General features: G+C 44.6%; 1 protein-coding gene across 4 annotated transcripts in view; it reads right to left on the bottom strand.

The window, feature by feature from the left end:
• CNTLN (centlein) overlaps positions 1 to 19604 on the bottom strand; it is a 294736-nt gene that overhangs the window by 237477 nt on the left and 37655 nt on the right. For all 4 annotated transcript variants that reach the window (XM_084628742.1, XM_084628743.1, XM_084628746.1 and 1 more), the window contains exon 3: positions 8135 to 8219. In XM_084628742.1, the coding sequence (XP_084484868.1) occupies positions 8135 to 8219 (85 nt within the window). The remainder of the gene's footprint in view (positions 1 to 8134; positions 8220 to 19604) is intronic.

The raw sequence follows: 19604 nt of genomic DNA, 5'->3' as shown, positions 1-19604 counted from the left end.
TGCTCTCCTATTGTCCTTTGAAGCTAATATTCTAAATAGAACTACACTCTTGTGTCACAGTGTTTCTAATGTGTTCCAGACATTTCTATGAGTAACAACTGAAGGCAGCAAAAGTGGCCACATGGGGACACAGGACTAGAAGGGACTTTCTGGGTTATCAAATCCAGTCCCCTGCTATAACATGCAACTCCGTAAGACAATCCCATTCATAAATTTTATCAAGCTCCATCGTAAAACTAGGTAAGTGTTCTGCCCCAACTGCTCCCATTGAAAGGCTGTTCCAGAACCTCACTCTTCAGGTAGTTAGAAAACTTATTCTAATTTCCAGCCTAAATTTATTCATGGCCAGTTTACAGACATGTGCCAACACTGTCCTTTAGCTTAAATAGCTCTTCTCCAAGCAGGTCTTTACCCTTCAGTATATTCAGAGAGCAATCCCCTCTCAGCCCTTGTTTTGTTAGGCTAAACAAGGCAACCTCTTTTAGTCTCCTCTTATAAAATAGGCTTTCTATTCACCTGATCATACTAGTAGCCCTTCTCTATACCTGTTCCAGTCTGAATTAGTCACTCTTCATCATCTGAGCATGAGTGACCAGGACTGTATATAATATTCAGATGAAGTCTTACCAGTGCCTTGTACAATGGGATTAATATTTCGCTAACTCTACTGGAAATACATCCTAGGATCTGACTTGCCTTTTTCACAGCTGCACTACATTGGTGGCTCTCAGTTATCCTGTGATCAACTAATACACACAGGTCTTTCTCCTCCTCTGTTGCTTCCAACTGATGAACCCTCAATGTATGGCAATAATTCTTGTTATTAATCCCAAAATGCATATGGATATGCACACACGCACACACACTAAACGATCAGTTTAATTTTGTAAAATTCTTAATGACATTCTTAGGAGACAACACTGGAAGGGAAAAGGGAAGTTGGAGATAGATTTGTACAGAATACAGCCTTCAAAAGAACAACAGCTTATGGCAGGAAAGTAGCTGATCCATTTCACCAAGGTATCACATCCTTTTTCTTGAGGAGGAAAAAAAAAAAAAAGACACTTGGAGGTATGTTTATATGACCATAAGGTCTTTCTGCAATCAAGTGGGAGAGAAATGTGGATCTGTAACATAACACTAATGTTTGATAAAAGTGTGCAGAACGATCAATATGAATGTTCTTCAGAAATCTTGAATCTGAAACTGAATAACAGGGTGACTTATTTTGTGTCAAAGAAACCCAAAAACTATGGCATGATTACTAATCGGGTTTGTCCACAAAAACATGAACAGAGATATTTTAGGTTCAACTGGAAAGCAAAATAAAAAGTGTGTGTCTATGCCCTTTAAAGTACCTTTACGGTGTATAACAATTAAGAAGTTTTTTTAATTTGTCTGGTTTTTTACAATGAACATTTCTAATAGTAAACAACTTAAAAAAAACCCCTCGGTAAGCTCATCTTCACAGAACGAAAAAATAGTAAAAGGCAGCACACATACCCATTTATTACTGCTTGCAGTTTACCTTTAAGATAGAATTCAAAACATGCCTGGCCTTCCTAAGACTGGGGAAGCAGCATGAAGGAAAACTATTGATCAATATACTGACAAAGGTGGAAATTCAACAATAGTATTGGAAGGAATTTTTAGCATACACGATCCTATCTTTTCCAACCTTTGTGTAAGATGGGCCATGTAGCGGGGCAGTCACCCCGCTCCGGTTAGGAAGGGATTAAATGCAGCCAAGGGAGGCTGGTTGGGTAAACAGCCACAGGTGTGGCCACACCCAATTAGGATCCAGCTGACCCTGATAAAAGGGCAGGCTGAGGGAGTGAGAGAAGACTCTTGCTCCAGCTGAGGAGCAGAGAGGACCAGGCTGCCTGGGAGAGCAAGAGGGGAACCTGAGACAAAGCAGGGCTGGGGAAAGGCAGGCAGAGCTGAGGAGCTCTGGCCTGGTGAGTCCCCAGGCTGAGGCCTTGCTAAAGGCCAGGGGAGGTACTAGGGCTGTAGGGGATGGAAAGCCAGAAGGTCCAAACCCCCTTGCAGATGATGAGTGGCCACTTCAGATTCCAGTTTGCCCCTGAGGGAAGGGGCTAGATGAGGACTAGCAGTGGGTCACTGAGGCGAAGTGGGTTTAGGGGATTAGGGTTCACCAGGGCGGGGAGACCCAAGTGTGGGGGCATTGCTGTGGGGCCTGGAGGGACACAGTGCCTAAAGTCCTATAAGTGGTGGAGATCAGGAGGAAGCAGGCACCGTAGGAAGACACCAGACAGCAGGAGGCACTCCGAGGCTGGAACTGTGCTAATTCCCGGACGACCAGCAGGAGGCGCCACAGTGGGGAATGCCTGCAGTGCTACAGGCCACTAGAGATGCAATGACTGTATGAGACAAAACTACTGCTTTAAGAATAATGACACTCCATATAAGACACCCGAGCCCACAAGGATTAAGTAGTGATTCTACTATGAAGGCCCAGAACACCCTTTTTTGTTTTTTTCTTTTTTTTTGGTGTGGGGGGAGATGCAGGTTTTGGAGAAGGCAGGGAAGGAAACTCGATTGCGTAGTTAGATTGAATGATGTCTAATACCCACTTAACTATTGTTATAACACTCCAGTTGTGGAAAAAGAGTGCTCAACATCCCCCAAATGATATGTGGGGGTTGGATAATGGTGGCATCCTTGACAGTTTGCAGCTGTCCAACTCCCATCAAAAATATCTTTTAGCTGGGGGACAGGGTTGAGCTGGTGCTGAAATGTGGGAGATGCAGGGAAATAAAACTTCTCTGCTCTTTGTCTCTTACAAGGAGGAGTGTAAGATCACTGATGATAAAACTGTTGAGTCACCAGTCTAGGTTTGGAGCGTTGCCTGTGATATTTTCTTTTTGGTGATGGTCACTGCTTAATTTATGCCAGGGCTTGCCAGTGCTGAGCCCCGGCACATATAGGCTTGGCAGTTCATTGCTCTGGCACCTCTGGGTGGAAGTAAAAGATATGAAAGTAGAAAAATTGCCTGAGCCCAAACACCTAATTGCTTGAGCCCTGGCACCCTTTCATTACAAACTGAGCCCTGGTGATGGTGTATCTACTCTCAGGGAGTGGAGGGTAGCCCTGGAATTCTTCAGAGTATGTAAGTGCTCATGTCTTTTCACTGAAATGGTGGGTTTCATTGAAGGGCAAGGCCTCCACTGTGTTTTGGACCCCGTCTGGGAAATCCTGATACATGTAGCCAAGACACATGGCACATTACCATGGCCATTGCCATTGACCTGGATGATGTGTCTGCTGTATGTGCTGCTGACTGAAGTGCAGTTCTAGCCACCAGCTTACCTATTTCAATAAGAGCTTGGAAGTGAGTTCTGTCTTGCTGTGGCAGCTTGTCTACAAAGTCTGTGAACTTGGAAAAGTTCAGATAGCCCTCTTTAGCCAACACCACTTGATAGTTTGGTATTCTGAACTGAAGGCTAATGGACGTGAAGACCTTTCTTCCCAACAAGTCTAGATATTTAATCTCCTTGTCAGAACAAGTGGATTTTGGATGTTGTCTCCGTGGTAACCTGTACAACTAGAGATTTAGGTGGGGTATGGGTAAGGAGAAATTCTGCTTTCTTGGCCGGAACAAAAAAGCGTTTCTCTGCCTTCTTGTGGGTGGGAACGTATGTGGTTGGTGTATGCCAGACTGCTCCAGCAGATCCAGAATAGCTTCATTAACTGGAAGTGCTAGTCAACCGAATCCAGTAGTTTGCAGAATATCCAAGAGTTGTGTTGAGGGTCCTGGACCTCCTTTAGGGAGATCTAGTGCTCCTCTGCCACTCCATGCAATAATTCTTGGAACCAATTACAGTCATCTGGACGGAACAGAGATGCCAGTGACTGATTCATTGAGAGATGAACTAGAAAATCTTGTTGGTACCATCAGAACTTGTAATCTTCCTTTTCCGTGGGGTCAGGAGGAAGTTCCAGCTATTTCCCACAAAGAGGAATGCTGGAGTGACTCCCTAGTGGAACACATAAGCTCTGCATACCTGGTGTGTGAGGGGGTACCACCAGTCCCAAAGTAAACGCCGAGCGGAAGTTGGTACCAGGAGGCTCTGGATGTCTTGTCTGGGCTAGAATTTCTTGGCTAATCAGTTTGATGTTAACCTTATAGTGATGTTGTGGAGTTGGGGCCTACCTAAATCCCTATCGGATCCCAATCCAATTGGTTTACAAAGTCTGTCCCATTTATAGCATCCCAAAGACTTTCCAAACAAAACAAACAAGAGAAAGGTCCTTTTCTCTCTTCCCCTTGCGAGAGAAGAGAATAAATGAAAAGAGAGGCAAAGGTGGCCTGTCACTTAGACAGTTTTTCTGGGGTCTGCCCATTAGGGTTTGGCTCAGCAGCTGGTCTAAAATCTTTAATTAGGACCTATGTCCGGCCTCTCTTCTTGGGGCACCTTGCTTGATCACTGGCCCATGCACTTTCCATGATGGTGGGACCCACAACTGTCTCCCACTTGGTTTATCTGTCTCTGTGGTCAGTAGCCTGAGGTGCAGCGGTCTTCTTCCTGTTCACTGCCCCTTCCTATGGCAGGATTTCCCTTGTTAAGCTCCCCACTCCAGGCAGCGCAAACCTTACAATTGCACCTTTTGTTATGGCTGAATGAGCGCACAAGAGGCCGTGAGTTTTTTCTCCACCAGAGTGAGGGTGTGCCCCTCAAACATATTCTTTTACTCCCATTTTAAAATAACTTTCACTGTAACAATGAGCTGAATCATAAAGTCCTCAACATTATTCCACAGTCTTTGCAAATCACTCCACAGACGTAATCTAGTGAAATATGTATCACAATCGCTATTACATGACCAAGCAGACGTTTTCCCTCATTATGACCATTTGAGAACCTCTTATGGTGAAAGTTTTACATTATCTACCTGGATTTTATATTGAGTTTACTTTGAGAAAAATATAGAAAATTCTGTTTCTAACACTGATATATTATTCCATGATTCATTAAATGCATGTGACAAGGTGCTCAGCCAGAACACCTGAGCCAGCCCTCTGTCATGCCAGTTCCAATTAAGGGAGGTAGATTGGAGCTGCCTAGAGAAACCTGTGCCTGATTGGCAAAGGGGAAACAGCTGCCAGCCTGATTAGCCTGGGGCTGCATAAAAGCCTCAGGTGAGGAAAGCCAGTGGGGGAGCAGGAAGAAAGGGAAAAGGCAGGGAGTGGAAGCAGGGAGGTAGCTCTCCCCTCCCGCAGACAGTAAAGGGCTTGTATGGTGAAAAGGTGGTGGGAGCAAAACCGGTAAATAAACTGCACTGGTGGTTACTGAACCCAGGGTCTCCGAGTGACTTTATCAGCCCAACAGGTGCAGGAGCCAAGAGGGCCCTGCAGCACCATGTTACAATGCATTGGGTGGGGGAGGGAAAATAAGGAATACTTGTTCTATTGAACACCTGAGAAATGTGCAAGAAAAGAAAGAAGAAAATGTACCAACTAAAGCACTAATTATAAACAGTCACTGAGATGGTGAGCACTCACCTCTCGTGAGCACCTACTGTCAGCTGAGTACAGTCTTGTACTCCTCCCGTTCTCTGCTTCCAGTGCCACCTGTTGGCTTTTGCCCTCATCAGGCGGATCTTCAGGGTTTCAGCCCCCTGGCTAAGTCACTCAGTTAATAGATGGATGAACCCCATCCGGGGTAAAAGGTCCAAAAGGGCCTGTCTGTGCTCTTGTTAATGCCTGTAGCTCTGTCTCTGGGCTCGGTTCTTATGCCTCTCTGGGCTAGCTTTAAAGCCTTGCCTACCCTGGTACACAGCGGTGCACTTTGACTTTATCAGGTTTTATTGCCCCAGCTCTCCAGCCAGGTCACCCCTTCAAGTTCAGCCCACTTCTGGGGTAACGAAGTTCAACAAATGGTTGGCCCTTTTTAGGGTCTTCAGCCCCGTTCCTGTGCCCGTTTAAATTTCCAGACCCTTTTTTTGTGCTTTTAATGCAGAGTCTTATCCCCTCCTTGGGGCTTAGGCCACTAAGTGGCCGGTGGTGGGGACCTGGGCCCGCCCATTACTCCAGGTCCCAACCCAGGGACCCTATAAATAACTGTCACATGCTGCTTCCTTTAATAGTTGCTGTTGCTATTCCCTGGGCTACTTCCCATGTAGCCCCTTCCTCTTCACCCTTACATCATGGCTGAAGTTGTTCACTCTTCTTCTTCCTCACCTAATGCCAATGCCACCAGAATGCATCTTCTCGTTCTCCCTTGAGCTCCAGCAAGGAGCACCCTTCCTTATACCTGTGGTCCCAGCCAGGAAATGATCTGCTCAGGCCTGGCAGCCCTTTTAACAGAGCCCACTGCATTCTGAAGGGCTGCTTCTCTGCAGCCTTTTCTAGGCAGGCCTGGAGGACCCACCTTCACTGCTCTTTTACTGGGGCGGGATGTGGTAGGACCACGAGACCACAAGCAGGGGCCCTCAAAGGACCTGGTACACCCGTCACAGTCACAAATAATTAAATATTTATTAATTAAACAAACTCCAACAAGTCCAGTGTGTACTTTAAGTGATATTCTCATGTGCTTATAATACTCACTACTTTTACTCTTGCCCTTATGTGCTTTTTATATGGATATTTTCTACACTGTCTACAAAGACAAAGCAAACATATCAGTTGGTTGTACTACATCAGTACATAATAGTTTAATAATAATAGCATGCAAAGAAGCACTATATGAGCTAGCTATTATAAAATGCTAGATGGTGCCATTAAGGTCCTAAGTATGGAGTGGTATACAGCCATATAAGCCCAGGGTGAGCTCCAGGAAATAATGTCTCTCAGAGATGGTGGGGAGCATGAAGTCTGGTCAGCAGCCAGCCATCATTGCTGGCCAGAGTGGAAGAAGGGGCAGAAACTAATCTGACAGGAGTAAACAACAGGTTGGTATCATTTCTAGAGCCCTGTCTGCAATGGGCTATCCACCTTTACTACCACTGAAGAAATTGCAAATTATGGGTCCAGTTTTTGCTAATGTAGACACACCCTCAAAGACTATCTCTCATTATGATATCATCAGAGCTGCAATCAGCAGAGGCGCAAGGCAATGCCCCTTTCATTTAAAAGCAAGATCCCATCCCCTGAATCTCACAAGGTCTTTTCCTATTAATCTTCAGGGTTATGTTGCAAAGCCTGTTTTTCCCCTGGAATTTTGAGAAGGTAGTGATTTGAGCGTTATGGAGTGATTGGTTAAGAGGGAACTGTTTTGTCCTCTTACATTTGGTAGATATTATTGCAGGACGTTTTTAATATCTAATTTTGGATTTTATTATTATTGCATACAGTGCTTAGGGTTTTGACTATGCACTTAAAAGTTATCAAAATAAATAAAATAGCTTCAACTTTTTTATGGTTCCTCAGTTTTAACAAAAGATTTTGTTCAACACTTAGTTTTCCTTTCTCTTTATTAATTTAAAACATTGAATTGTGAAGAATGTAAGTGACAAATGAATGGTTTATGCCCAGTATGTTTTATCATTATTCTTTTATCCTAGCATTTGATTTAGGCTGCTAAATATTACTACACAATATTAACACTAGAATACACAAATGGTACTACATTTAGGTCTGGTACATTCTCCCACAAATATAAACTAATGCACATTTATCCTTCCAATTTATTTGAAAACATGAGCTATCCCAGCAAATATAATTAAAAAAAGGACAATTGTCAAAAATAAGGAAACATCTCAAAACCTTTCCAAACCAGAATTTCCTACAGTCTATTTTACCAGAAAAAGACTGGAAGAAAAAAGATGAGCTTTCCACATTGACCTGAAAGTTAACAAATTCAGGCTTTGGCAGACTAGTATGAGAAGTAAGAACTAGAATTGACAACCTTTCTCTGAGAAGATCTTGTCCACACTTATACCCACTTAAACCAAAGGATTATCAGTTCAAGCACCTCATCTGAGCTCAACTGTTGTGTTACCATATGAAGAAGAGATCTTCTCTGAGGCCCTTCGGACCTAAACCTAAATTTAGAGCACAGTGATCTAAAATATCTACTTTAACACATTAGAAAATAGAAATAAAAAAATACTGATTAGAAGTAAGTTATAACAACTATATTCTTCATGTGCTTATTTAAAACATACTAACCTGTTCCAGTGCCTGTATTTTGCTGTCTTTGACTTGCAAAATTTCTAATACTTTCCTGTCCTTGACTTCAGCTATCTGCTTTTCTCTAGAAACAAAAAATAGTCACTTTATTAGTCATAATTTGCAGTTAATCATTTGAATTTTTCATGTCCCGATAATGAATGTCATTTTAAAGCACAGAAAATTAAATTATCTAAGGCTGACAGCCCTTGCGGAATTAATCAGGGAGCATATGGCAAGTGACAGCAAATTACATTGGCAAAGAAGCTAAGACAACTTTATTCTAAAGAAACGGGTGTACCAGGAGTTGAAATATCATAAAAGAAAACCTAACTTAATCTGCGGTGTTACTACCAAAAGACATGGTCTATTCAGCTATATAATGAGCAAACTCTTTTTTTTCCTGTTAGCAACACAGAAACCTTAATTTGGCAGATCTCACACTCAACTTGATGGCATTTTTCTATTTCTCTGTAACACAATAACTTCTGAATGCTGCATCCAATCAATACCAACATTTCAGGTAATGTTCTAGTCATCGGTTGGCAGGACGCTATTAATTTTGGTGAAAATCAGAAAACTGGATGCACAGAGTTCCTAGCATATGGTTAGCAGACCATCAGTTGTAATCAGGTCTGCAACTGTCTATACATCAACAAATCGGTTGATGGAGCCATTAAGACCTTCCATCATAACAACACCTCTGCCTTTCATCTCAGTTGACTGTAAAATGTTAACACTCTGAAGAAGAACGCTACGTATGCTCCAAAGCTTGTCTCTCTCACCAACAAAAGTTGGTCAAATAAAAGATATTATGTTACCCACCTTGTCTCTCTAATATCCTGGAACCAACACAGCTACAACAACACTGCATACAACATTCTCAACAACTTATTTCTTAGACAGAAAAGAAATAAATAAGAATGAGAAGAAAGGATGAATGGGGGGAGCGCAGAGAGCCCAGGCATAGGGGAGAGATTTGAGAACCCTGGAATCAGAGAAGAGGAGTATTGGGAGTGGGGGGACACAGAGCCCATAGCACAATGAGGGGTGTGATTCCAGGTAGTCCCTGAAATAGAGGGAATGGGAGGTAGGAATACAGGGGTGCTTGTGGGAGGTAAGGGAGGAATACAAGGATCCCCTGGTATATGCAATGAGCTTAGCCCATAAAAGCAGTGAATTGTGCGACCCTCCCTAGCTCCATATTGGGGAATTTAAAAAAGGATAGCGTACATTGTGACACAAGCCTATTTTTCCTCAGCACCCACAGGAGTTATATTCTAAGGCTGTCAACAACTGGAAGTTTTTGGCTCAAAATGTACTGCTCCTTAATGCTTTCAAACATGATGTCCTCTCAAAGTCCCAGGAGTGCTAATACTTACAATCTGATTCTGACTGCAGACAGAGTGTTAACTCTATGTGGGGACATTTTTTACACTGAGTAAGCATCTTTGAAGATCCAAAATAAAAGCTTGCCATTGTGAGCAACCTTCTTCTACCTCAGCAGAAGAAGTTGTAAGCCAAATGGTTATTTTGGTGAGAATTAAGCACTACAAGAACCCAGCCCTATTTGTTGTGTTTCAGAGCCATACTTAAAAGCAGAGTATTATCTACTTTATTGGCTTTCTAGAATTAATGCAAAAAGTTTTTAAAAGATATTCATCAAGCAATATCATGAAAACCATGCATTTCAAGTTTATCCAGCTCTGAGATGGGTGTGAGTTGTATATTGCTTGTTGATTTAGACTGTATGCACCTCAAAAAAGACCTTGTCTAGTCCATGGCCTATACAGTGCTGAGCACACTGGATATGATCCTAAGCCCACTGAAGTCTGTGAAAAGACTTCTATTGACTTCAGTGGACTTTTGTTCATGCCCAGTGTTAGTATTTAACAAACTATACGGATTAGATGGCAGAATTAATTATCATATATACAAGCATTTTTTTAGGAAATTTAATTGAGGTTGAGCTCAATTTATGGTATACGTAAGATTGGCAGTTATTACAGTGATAAGCATAGCACAAATAACTAAACAGGGGAAAAATAATAGAAACGGTTCCAGCCTCCTCTGCAAAATTTGTCAGTATATATGTTTTACTACAGTTGATCTAAAGCGTACACTTCCTACTCAGAGAAAACTCCCATCACAAACAGAAAAGAGAAAACTAAACATAGGTCATGTCTACAACACTAGAAGCACTTTATCAGGATAGGAATACAGCATACTATACCAGCAAAGCACTCCTAATACGGATGCAGCTAACCTGGCAAAGCTATGCCAGGCAATAAAACTATCCCTATGAGTGAAACAAGCTATGCCAGTAAAAGCGCAGCTTTGCTGGTATAGCTGCTTCCACACTAGGTCCTCCTGCCAGCACAGCTCTGGCTGGTCAGGGATCACAACTCTTCACATTCCTGACCAACATTGCTATTCCGGCAGAAATCCCTAGTACAGGGGTTCCCAAACTTGGTTCGCGGCTTGTTCAGGGTAAGCCCCTGGTGGGCCATGAGACGCTTTGTTTACCTGAGCGTCCGCAGGTATGGCCGCTTGCAGCTCCCAGTGGCTGCGTTTCGCCGTTCCCCGCGAATGGCCACCATTTCCTGCAGCTCCTATTGGCAGGGAACGGCAAACCTGGGAGCTTACCTTGAACAAGCTGCAAACCAAGTCTGGGAACCTGCCCTAGTGTAAACCTAGCCATAGGAAAGGTGCACCAGAACCTGGGCCCAAAGCAATTAGCCCCCTGCAACCAAAAGTAATTATAATGAGATTTCTCAATTCCAACCCCGTAGTGGGTGTTACAGGTTGCTTAGAATTAATGGGTCACGAAGTACCTAGAAAACTGTATTCAGTTTTTCCAAGATTTCTCTGAATATCTAGACACAAAGTCAAATTATTCTAAAAGTTTGCCAGGTGATTAAAGAGAAAAAAAATCTGATGCATCAACCCATTCTAAGGGAGTTATACAATGGTCTTCTTAAAGAGGAGACAAATAAGAAGGACATAATAGTATACAAAATAAGTAATGGTATAGGAAAGGTAGATCAAGAACTTCTGTTCACCCTCTCACAACACAAGAACAAGGGGAGAGTCAATTAAATTGAACAGTGCTGATTACTTTTTCCCACAATGCACAATTACCTTGAAGAACTCAAGAGCTCACCAGGACAGAAATTTTGTATATTTATATGTACAAACAAGAATATACAGATTTTAAAGTAAATATTGAAAAAGCAGAGAGTTTTGGATAAACTCTCATGCTTCAGTGCATAAGCCAACCTCTCCACACTGGGTGCCTCTGCTCCACAGACTGCACTAGCTACCAGTTTATATCAGCTGTAATTACAGATATTCGTTTTAGTCTATAAAGCTTTTTATGGTTTGGGCACTAGGTATCTTAGAGAGCCTCTCTCACTGTGTTCTAATTTGACAATTGAGATCAGTTTTAATACTGGAGAAAATAGTCACAAGATCTGTCTATGTGGTAATGAGGCATTCAAAGCAGAGGGCCATCAATTTAATTTCCAGTGGGACGACTCACAGATTTAAAGTTAAGCATGTGCTTAGGTGCTTTGCTGGATCAGATCAACAGTGCTCTGAAGTTTATTACAAACTTTAAAGACAAATGAAAAGATAGGTCCCTTAGAATTAAAATGAGCACTATACAGAGACAGGGAAAAGATATACAAAATACAGACAAGACACAAATATAAATATTTTTAAACACAAAAAAACCTCCTAGCTCCTTTGCCCAATATGAACTTCTCTAACCCTCGAACTTCAAGAATGTTAAATATTAACTCCAATGGTTCTAATATTAATTCCAATTGGTTTAACTCCAATCCATACCCATGCACAAGTTGCTGCTAACCTAATAACTCTTCCTATCCCTTTCAGTTCTCGAGTTTTATTTAAACCTTGTCAATTCCAATTTCTATTCAAAATGCACTTTTACCCTCAGCTCTTCTTCCTCCCTCTCCATCTAATTCTTCCCAAACCTCCCAACCCACACTGACTTTTAGTCTCTCATCTACTGTCCTTTCTATTTCCCTGCGTAACAATCACCCCCTTCCCAGACTGCTGGGCTATACGTCCGCTCTTGAAGCCAGGTGTGTTTGGTTTTAGACTTTTCCTGCCACACCACTGAGCAGATAGCGTGGCTGCAGCAGTAGCTCCTCCAGCAACAGCAGCAGCTTCAGTGGCGGAGGAAGGAGAATGTGGACAAGGAAGAAGAGGACAACAACAAGCAACTGCTACTACAGGTGCCGCTCATAGAGCAGCTTCACACGGTACAGTGCTGTTTCTGGCCTCAGGAAACCAGCGTTGACTGCTGGGAAAGGATCTCTCTGCAGATCTGGGATGACTAGCACTGGCGAGAGAATTTCAGGATGGCAAAGGCAATCTTTTTTGAGATATGTGCTGAACTAGTCCTGGAGCTGCAGGGGCAGCGTCAACATGTGGTACCCTATACCTATTGAGAAGTGGGTCACCATTGACATCTGGAGCTGGTTGCCCCTGAATGTTACTAGTCCATAGCCAACCAATTTGGCATAGGGAGATCAGCTGTTGGGGCCATTGTCATGCAGGTGTGTTGCAATAGGTTATAAAGCTTGGCTCAGGAGATTATTGATGGTTGTGCACAAATGGAGTTCCCAAATTGTATGAGGGCAATTGATGAGACCCCATCCCTATCATTTACCCTCTGCACCAGGACTCAGAATTCACAAACAGAAACGGGTTATTTCTCCGGGGTACTCCAGGGGCTGACTGTCCCCCATGGCAGGGTGGTTTGGAAAGGTCCACGTTGACAGGATCTTTCCGAACTCAGCTGTATATATCTTACTGAATAAAGGACAGTTTGCCCCAGGACTCCATAATGCTCCACATTAATACTGTGGAGATGGTTATCCTGGGAAACCCAGCTTATCCTCTGTTTCCCTAGCTAATGAAGCCATTCACAGGAGGAAGTACTTAACTACGGTTGAGTTGCTGAATGACAGTGGAGTGGGCATTTGGCCATCTGAAAGGAGGATGGAGCTATTTGTGGAATAGGTTGAAAAAAAAACTTGCCTAATTTTATTGCTGCAGGTTGTATTTTGCACAATATTTCTGAGAGTAAGGGAGAAAGGTTTATGATGGGTGGGAGGCTGAAGTGTAGTGACTTGATCAGTTGTTTGAGCAACCAACAATATGTCCACCAGAAAATGGAAACAGACAGGGTAATATTGTCACGGATTCCTATTGCCCTTACTTTGAGTCTCAGGCCTGAAAACGCGCAGCTGTACATCCAGCTGCTCTCTCATGGAGAAGAGGGGGGATGGATTGTGAGCAGCACAGTCTCTTTTATGGGTGGTAGAAGTAGCATATTGTGACTCTCCGTATTTTATCTTCTGTCTGTGCCTTGATATTTTTGTAAAAAATGATGACCTTGGCAAAATGTATGCATTTTCTGCGTAGAATGAATTGCTGACTCTTAGCCCTGGTCTACACTACGAGTTTAGGTCAAATTTAGCAGACTCAGATCGATTTAACCCTGCACCCGTCCACACGATGAAGCCATTTTTGTCAACTTAAAGGGCTCTTAAAATCAATTTCTGTACTCCTCCCCGAGGAGCAGATTAGCGCTGAAATTGACATCGCTGGGTCAAATTTGGGGTAGCGTGGACGCAATTCGATGGTATTGGCCTCCAGAAGCTATCTCAGAGTGCTCCATTGTGACCGCTCTGGACAGCGCTTTCAACTCAGATGCACTAGCCAGGTACACAGGAAAAGCCCTGCAAACTTCTGAATTTCATTTCCTGTTTGGCCAGCATGGCGAGCTCATCAGCAGAGGTGACCATGCAGAGCTCATCAGCACAGGTAACCATGCAGTCCTTGAATCGCAAAAGAGCTCCAGCATGGACCGAATGGGAGATATTGGATCTGATCGCTGTATGGGGAGATGAATCTGTGCTATCAGAACTCCGTTCCAAAAGACAAAATGCCAATATATTTGAAAAAATCTCCAAGGGCATGATGGACAGAGGCTATAACAGGGACCCGCAGCAGTTCTGCGTGAAAATTAAGGAGCTCAGGCAAGCCTACCAAAAAACCCAAGAGTTAAACAGCTGCTCTGGGTAAGAGCTCTAGACATGCCGCTTCTATGATGAGCTGCATGCAATTCTAGGGGGTGCCCTTACCACTACCCCACCCCGTCCGTGGATACCTACAAGGGGGGAGTCTCATGCAACAGGTATGAGGATTTTGGGGACGAGGAAGATGAGGAGCAGGAGGAGGAGACTGCACAAAAGGCAAGCAGAGAAACCGTTCGCCCTGATAGACAGGAACTGTTTATCACCCTGGAGCCACTACCCTTCCAACCCTCCCAAAGTGGGCTCCCGGACCACGAAGCCAGAGAAGGCACCTCTGGTGAGTAAACCTTTGTAAATATAATACATGGTTTAAAAGCAAGCGTGTTTAATGATTAATTTGCCCTGGCATTCGCGGCCAGTACAGCTACTGGAAAAGTCTGTTAACATGTCTGGGGATGGAGCAGAAATCCTCCAGGGACATTAAGGGGACATTCAGAAGTGGCTGTTCCTGCTGGGCTGTTTGCCTGTGACTGAAAAGAAATCATCCCCACTTTTAGCCATGCAGTGGGGGGCGGCGGGACCCATACACGCTGAGCTGTTCGCGTTTGGCTAGCAGGGATTGTCCCTGATACTAGTCTCGCGGTGGGAGGAAGGGTGAAGCGATCATCTCAGAGAATTGGGGGGGGGGAGGTTAAGTTGGGTTTGTGCTGCACGTAAGCCAAAAACCGCAGCCCCTCCTTTTAAATGGCCAACCCAATGGGTGCTTGGTATGGGAAAGGAGGGCGCTGCTGTTTCAAACTATTCCCACGTTATGAAGGTTGAAGAAGCCGAAAGACACTGGCTTACCTGCAAGCCGAATTCTTTGTCCAGCCCTGCGTGTGTGATCTTTCACACCAAACCGGCAGGCCCTCAATGTAAGACACAAAATACGATCTTGTACTGAAAGCACATGTGCTATGGAATGTTAATGTAATGTTAACAGCTTGGTTCACTGTGAAAAAGTCTACCCATTGTTCTCTAAAATGTGTCTTTTTAAATACTACTCTCCCTTTTCTTCCTCCCGCAGCTGCAAATGTTTCAGGGCTCCTCCCCTCATCTCTGTCCCAGAGGCTAACACAGATAAGAAGGCAAAAAAAAAAACGTACTTGCAATGAAATGTTCTCTGAGCTCATGCAGTCCTCCCACACTGAAAGAGCTCAGCAGAATGTGTGGACGCAAACAATGGCAGAGTCCATAAAAGCAGAAAATGAATGCGAGGACAGGAGGGACGAGCAAAATGAGAGGTTGCGGGAGCAAGAGGAGAGGTGGCGGCAGCATGATGAGAGGAGGCAGGATGCAATCCTGAGGCTACTGGGGGATCAAACTGAAATGCTCTGGCATCTGGTGGAGCTGCAGGAAAGGCAGCAGAAGCACAGACTGCCGCTGCAGCCCCTGTGTAACCGCCCGCCCTCCTCCCCAAGTTCCACCCAGATGCCCAAGAATGCGCGGGAGCAGGGGGAAAACGGGCTCTGGACACTCCACCCCAGAGGATTGCCCAAGCAACAGAAGGCTGGCATTCAATAAGTTTTGAAGTGCAGTGCGGCCTTGTCCTTCCCTCCTCCACCACCCCACCCGGTGCTTCCCTCTTCCCCCACCCCTCCCAAGCTACCTTGGCAGTTATCCCCCTATTTGTGTGATGAATTAATAAAGAAGGCATGAATTTGAAACAAAAATAACTTTATTGCCTCTGCAAGCGGTGATCGAAGCGGGGAGTGCGGTTGGCTTACAGGGAAGTAGAGTGAACCAAGGGGGTGGATTTTAATCAAGGAGAAACAAAGAGAACTGTCACACCGTAGCCTGGCCAGTCATGAAACTGGTTTTCAAAGCTTCTCTGATGCACAGCACACCCTGCTGTGCTCTTCTAATCGCCCTGGTGTCTGGCTGCCCGTGATCAGCGGCCAGGTGATTTGCCTCAACCTCCCACCCTGCCATAAATGTCTCCCCCTTACTCTCACAGATATTGTGGAGCACACAGAAAGCAGTAACATCAATGGGAATATTTTTCAGAGTAGCAGCCGTGTTAGTCTGTATCCGCAAAAAGAAAAGGAGGACTTGGCACCTTAAAGACCAACAAATTTATTTGAGCATAAGCTTTCGTGAGCTACAGTTCACTTCATCGGATGCATGCAGTGGAAAATACAGTAGGGAGATTTTATATACACAGAGAACATGAAACAATGGGTGTTACCATACACACTGTAACGAGAGTGATCAGGAAAGGTGAACTATTACCAGCGGGGAGGGAGAAGGGGGGAACAAACAAACTAACAAACAAACCTTTTGTAGTGATAATCAAGGTGGGCCGTTTCCAACAGTTGACAAGAACATGTGAGGAACAGTAGGGGTAAAACATGGGGAAATAGTTTTACTTTGTGTAATGACACATCCACTCCCAGTCTTGATTCAAGCCTAATTTAATGGTGTCCAGTTTGCAAGTTAATTCCAATTCAGCAGTCTCTCGCTGGAGTCTGCTTTTGAAGTTTTTTTGTTGTAATATTGCGACTTTTAGGTCTGTAATCGAGTGACCAGAGGAAGTGTTCTCTGACTGGTTTTTGAATGCTTTAATTCTTGACGTCTGATTTGTGTCCATTTATTCTTTTACGTAGAGACTGTCCGGTTTGGCCAATGTACATGGCAGAGAGGCATTGCTGGCACATGATGGCATATATCACACTGGTAGATGTGCAGGTGAACGAGCCTCTGATAGTGTGGCTGATGTGATTAGGCCCTACGATGGTGTCCCCTGGATAGATATGTGGACAAAGTTGGCAACAGGCTTTGTTGCAAGAAGAGGTTCCTGGGTTAGTGTTTTTGTTGTGTGGTGTGTGGTTGCTGCTGAGTATTTGCTTCAGGTTGGGGGACTGTCTGTAAGCAAGGACTGGTCTGTCTCCCAAGATCTGTGAGAATGATGGGTCGTCCTTCAGGATAGGTTCTAGATCCTAGATGATGAGTTGGAGAGGTTTCAGTTGGTGGCTGAAGGTGATGGCTAGTGGCATTCTGTTATTTTCTTTGTTGGGCCTGTCCTGTAGTAGGTAACTTCTGGGTACTCTTCTGGCTGTGTCAATCTGTTTCTTCAGGTCAGCAGGTAGGTATTCTAGTTGTAAGAATGCTTGATAGAGATCTTGTAGGTGTTTGTCTCTGTCTGAGGAGTTGGAGCAAATGTGGTTGTATCGCAGAGCTTGGCTGTAGACGATGGATCGTGTGGTGTGGTCTGGATGAAAGTTGGAGGCATGTAGGAAAGTATAGCAGTCAGTAGGTTTCCGATATAAGGCGGTGTTTATGTGACCATCGCTTATTAGCACCGTAGTGTCCAGGAAGTGGATCTCTTGTGTGGACTGGTCCAGACTGAGGTTGATGGTGGGATGGAAATTGTTGAAATCATGGTGGAATTCCTCAAGGGCTTCTTTCCATGGGTCCAGATGATAAAGATATCATCAATGTAGCGCAAGTAGAGGAGGGACATTGGGGGACGAGAGCTGAGGAAGCGGTGTTCTAAGTCAGCCATAAAAATGTTGGCATACTGTGGGGCCATGCAGGTACCCATAGCAGTGCCGCTGATTTGAAGGTATACATTGTCCCCAAATGTGAAATAGTTATGGGTGAGGGAATATTGGTTTCGCTGAGCTCTAACCGAGTCAGTAAACTGTGCCAGCGCACTTTTAAATGTCGTAGAATGTGCATTTGGACCATTCTGCACTTGCTCAGCGTATAGTTGAACAGCTCCTGACTACTATCAAGGGTGCCTGTGTATGGCTTCATGAGCCAGGGCATTAAGGGATAGGCTGGGTCCCCAAGGATAACCATAGGCATTTCAACATCCCCAACGGTTATTTTCTGGTCTGGGAATAAAGTTCCTTCCTGCAGCTTTTGAAACAGACCAGAGTTCCTGAAGATGCGAGCGTCATGTACCTTTCCCAGCCATCCCACGTTGATGTTGGTGAAATGTCTCTTGTGATCCACCAGTGCTTGCAGCACCATTGAAAAGTACCCCTTGCGGTTTACATACTGGCTGCCAAGGTGGTCTGGTCCCAAGATAGGGATATGCGTTCCGTCTATCGCCCCACCACAGTTAGGGAAACCCACTGCAGCAAAGCCATCCACTATGACGTGCACATTTCCCAGAGGCACTACCCTTGATAGCAGCAGCTCAGTGATTGCGTTGGCTACTTGGATCACAGCAGCCCCCAAAGTAGATTTGCCCACTCCAAATTGATTCCCGACTGACCGGTAGCTGTCTGGCGTTGCAAGCTTCCATAGGGCTATCGTCACTCGCTTGTGAGCTGTGTGGGCTGCTCTCATCTTGGTATTCTTGCGCTTCAGGGCAGTGGAAAGCAAGTCACAAAGTTCCATGAAAGTGCCCTTAAGTATGCGAAAGTTTCGCAGCCACTGGGAATCATCCCAGACCTGCAACACTATGCCATCCCACCAGTGTGTGCTTATTACCCGGGCCCAGAATCGGTGATCCACGGCATGAACCTGCCCCATTGCCACCAGGATGTCCAAATTGCCAGGACCCGTACTTTGAAAGAAGTCTGTGTCCATGTACTCATCACTCTCGTCACCGCACTGTCGTAGCCTCCTCACCTGCTTTTGCAGGTTCTGGTTCTGCACATACTGCAGGATAACGCACTAGGTGTGTACAATGGTCATAACTGCCACAGTGATCTGAGCGGGCTCAAGTCTTGCCGTGGTTTGGCGTCTGCAGGACAGCAGAGTTGCAGCGGAAGCGGAGGAAGACAACCATGACACCATGACAACGGATGCCACAAGAATAGATATTTATAGAGAATGACGAGAGGACCTGAGAGATCGATTCACGAAAGCAGGAGAGCAGAGTTGCAGCGGAAGCGGAGGAAGACAACGGTTAGCACCGTGCACATTTCCTGAGGAAGAACACACGTACCCAGGAGCCCATGACAGACAATATGGAGAAACTCGCTATTGAGACAATAGCAGCAGAGCAGAGTTGCAGCAGAAGTGGTGGATGACGATGGTTAGCAGTCCTACTGCACCATCTGCTGAAAGCAGTATGGCGTCCACACGGAAAAAAGGCGCAAAATGATTGTCTGCCGTTGCTTTCACCGAGGGAGGGGTGACTGACGACATGTACCCAAAATCACCCGTGACAATATTTTTGCATCATCAGGCATTGGGAGCTTAACCCAGAATTCCAATGGGCAGCAGAGACTGCAGGAACTTGGGATAGCTATCCACAGCGCACCGCTCCGTAAGTCGATGCTAGCCCCGGTAGTGAGGACGCACTCCGCTGACTTAATGCGCTTAGTGTGGACATACACCATCGACTGTATAAAATCGATTTCTAGAAATCGACTTCTATAGCATCGACCTAATTTCATAGT

The sequence above is a fragment of the Lepidochelys olivacea genome (genome assembly GCF_965140295.1).
Source record: "Lepidochelys olivacea isolate rLepOli2 genome assembly, chromosome: 5".
Lineage (NCBI taxonomy): Eukaryota > Metazoa > Chordata > Testudines > Cheloniidae > Lepidochelys > Lepidochelys olivacea.
This window is presented reverse-complemented; position numbering and strand designations above follow the sequence as displayed.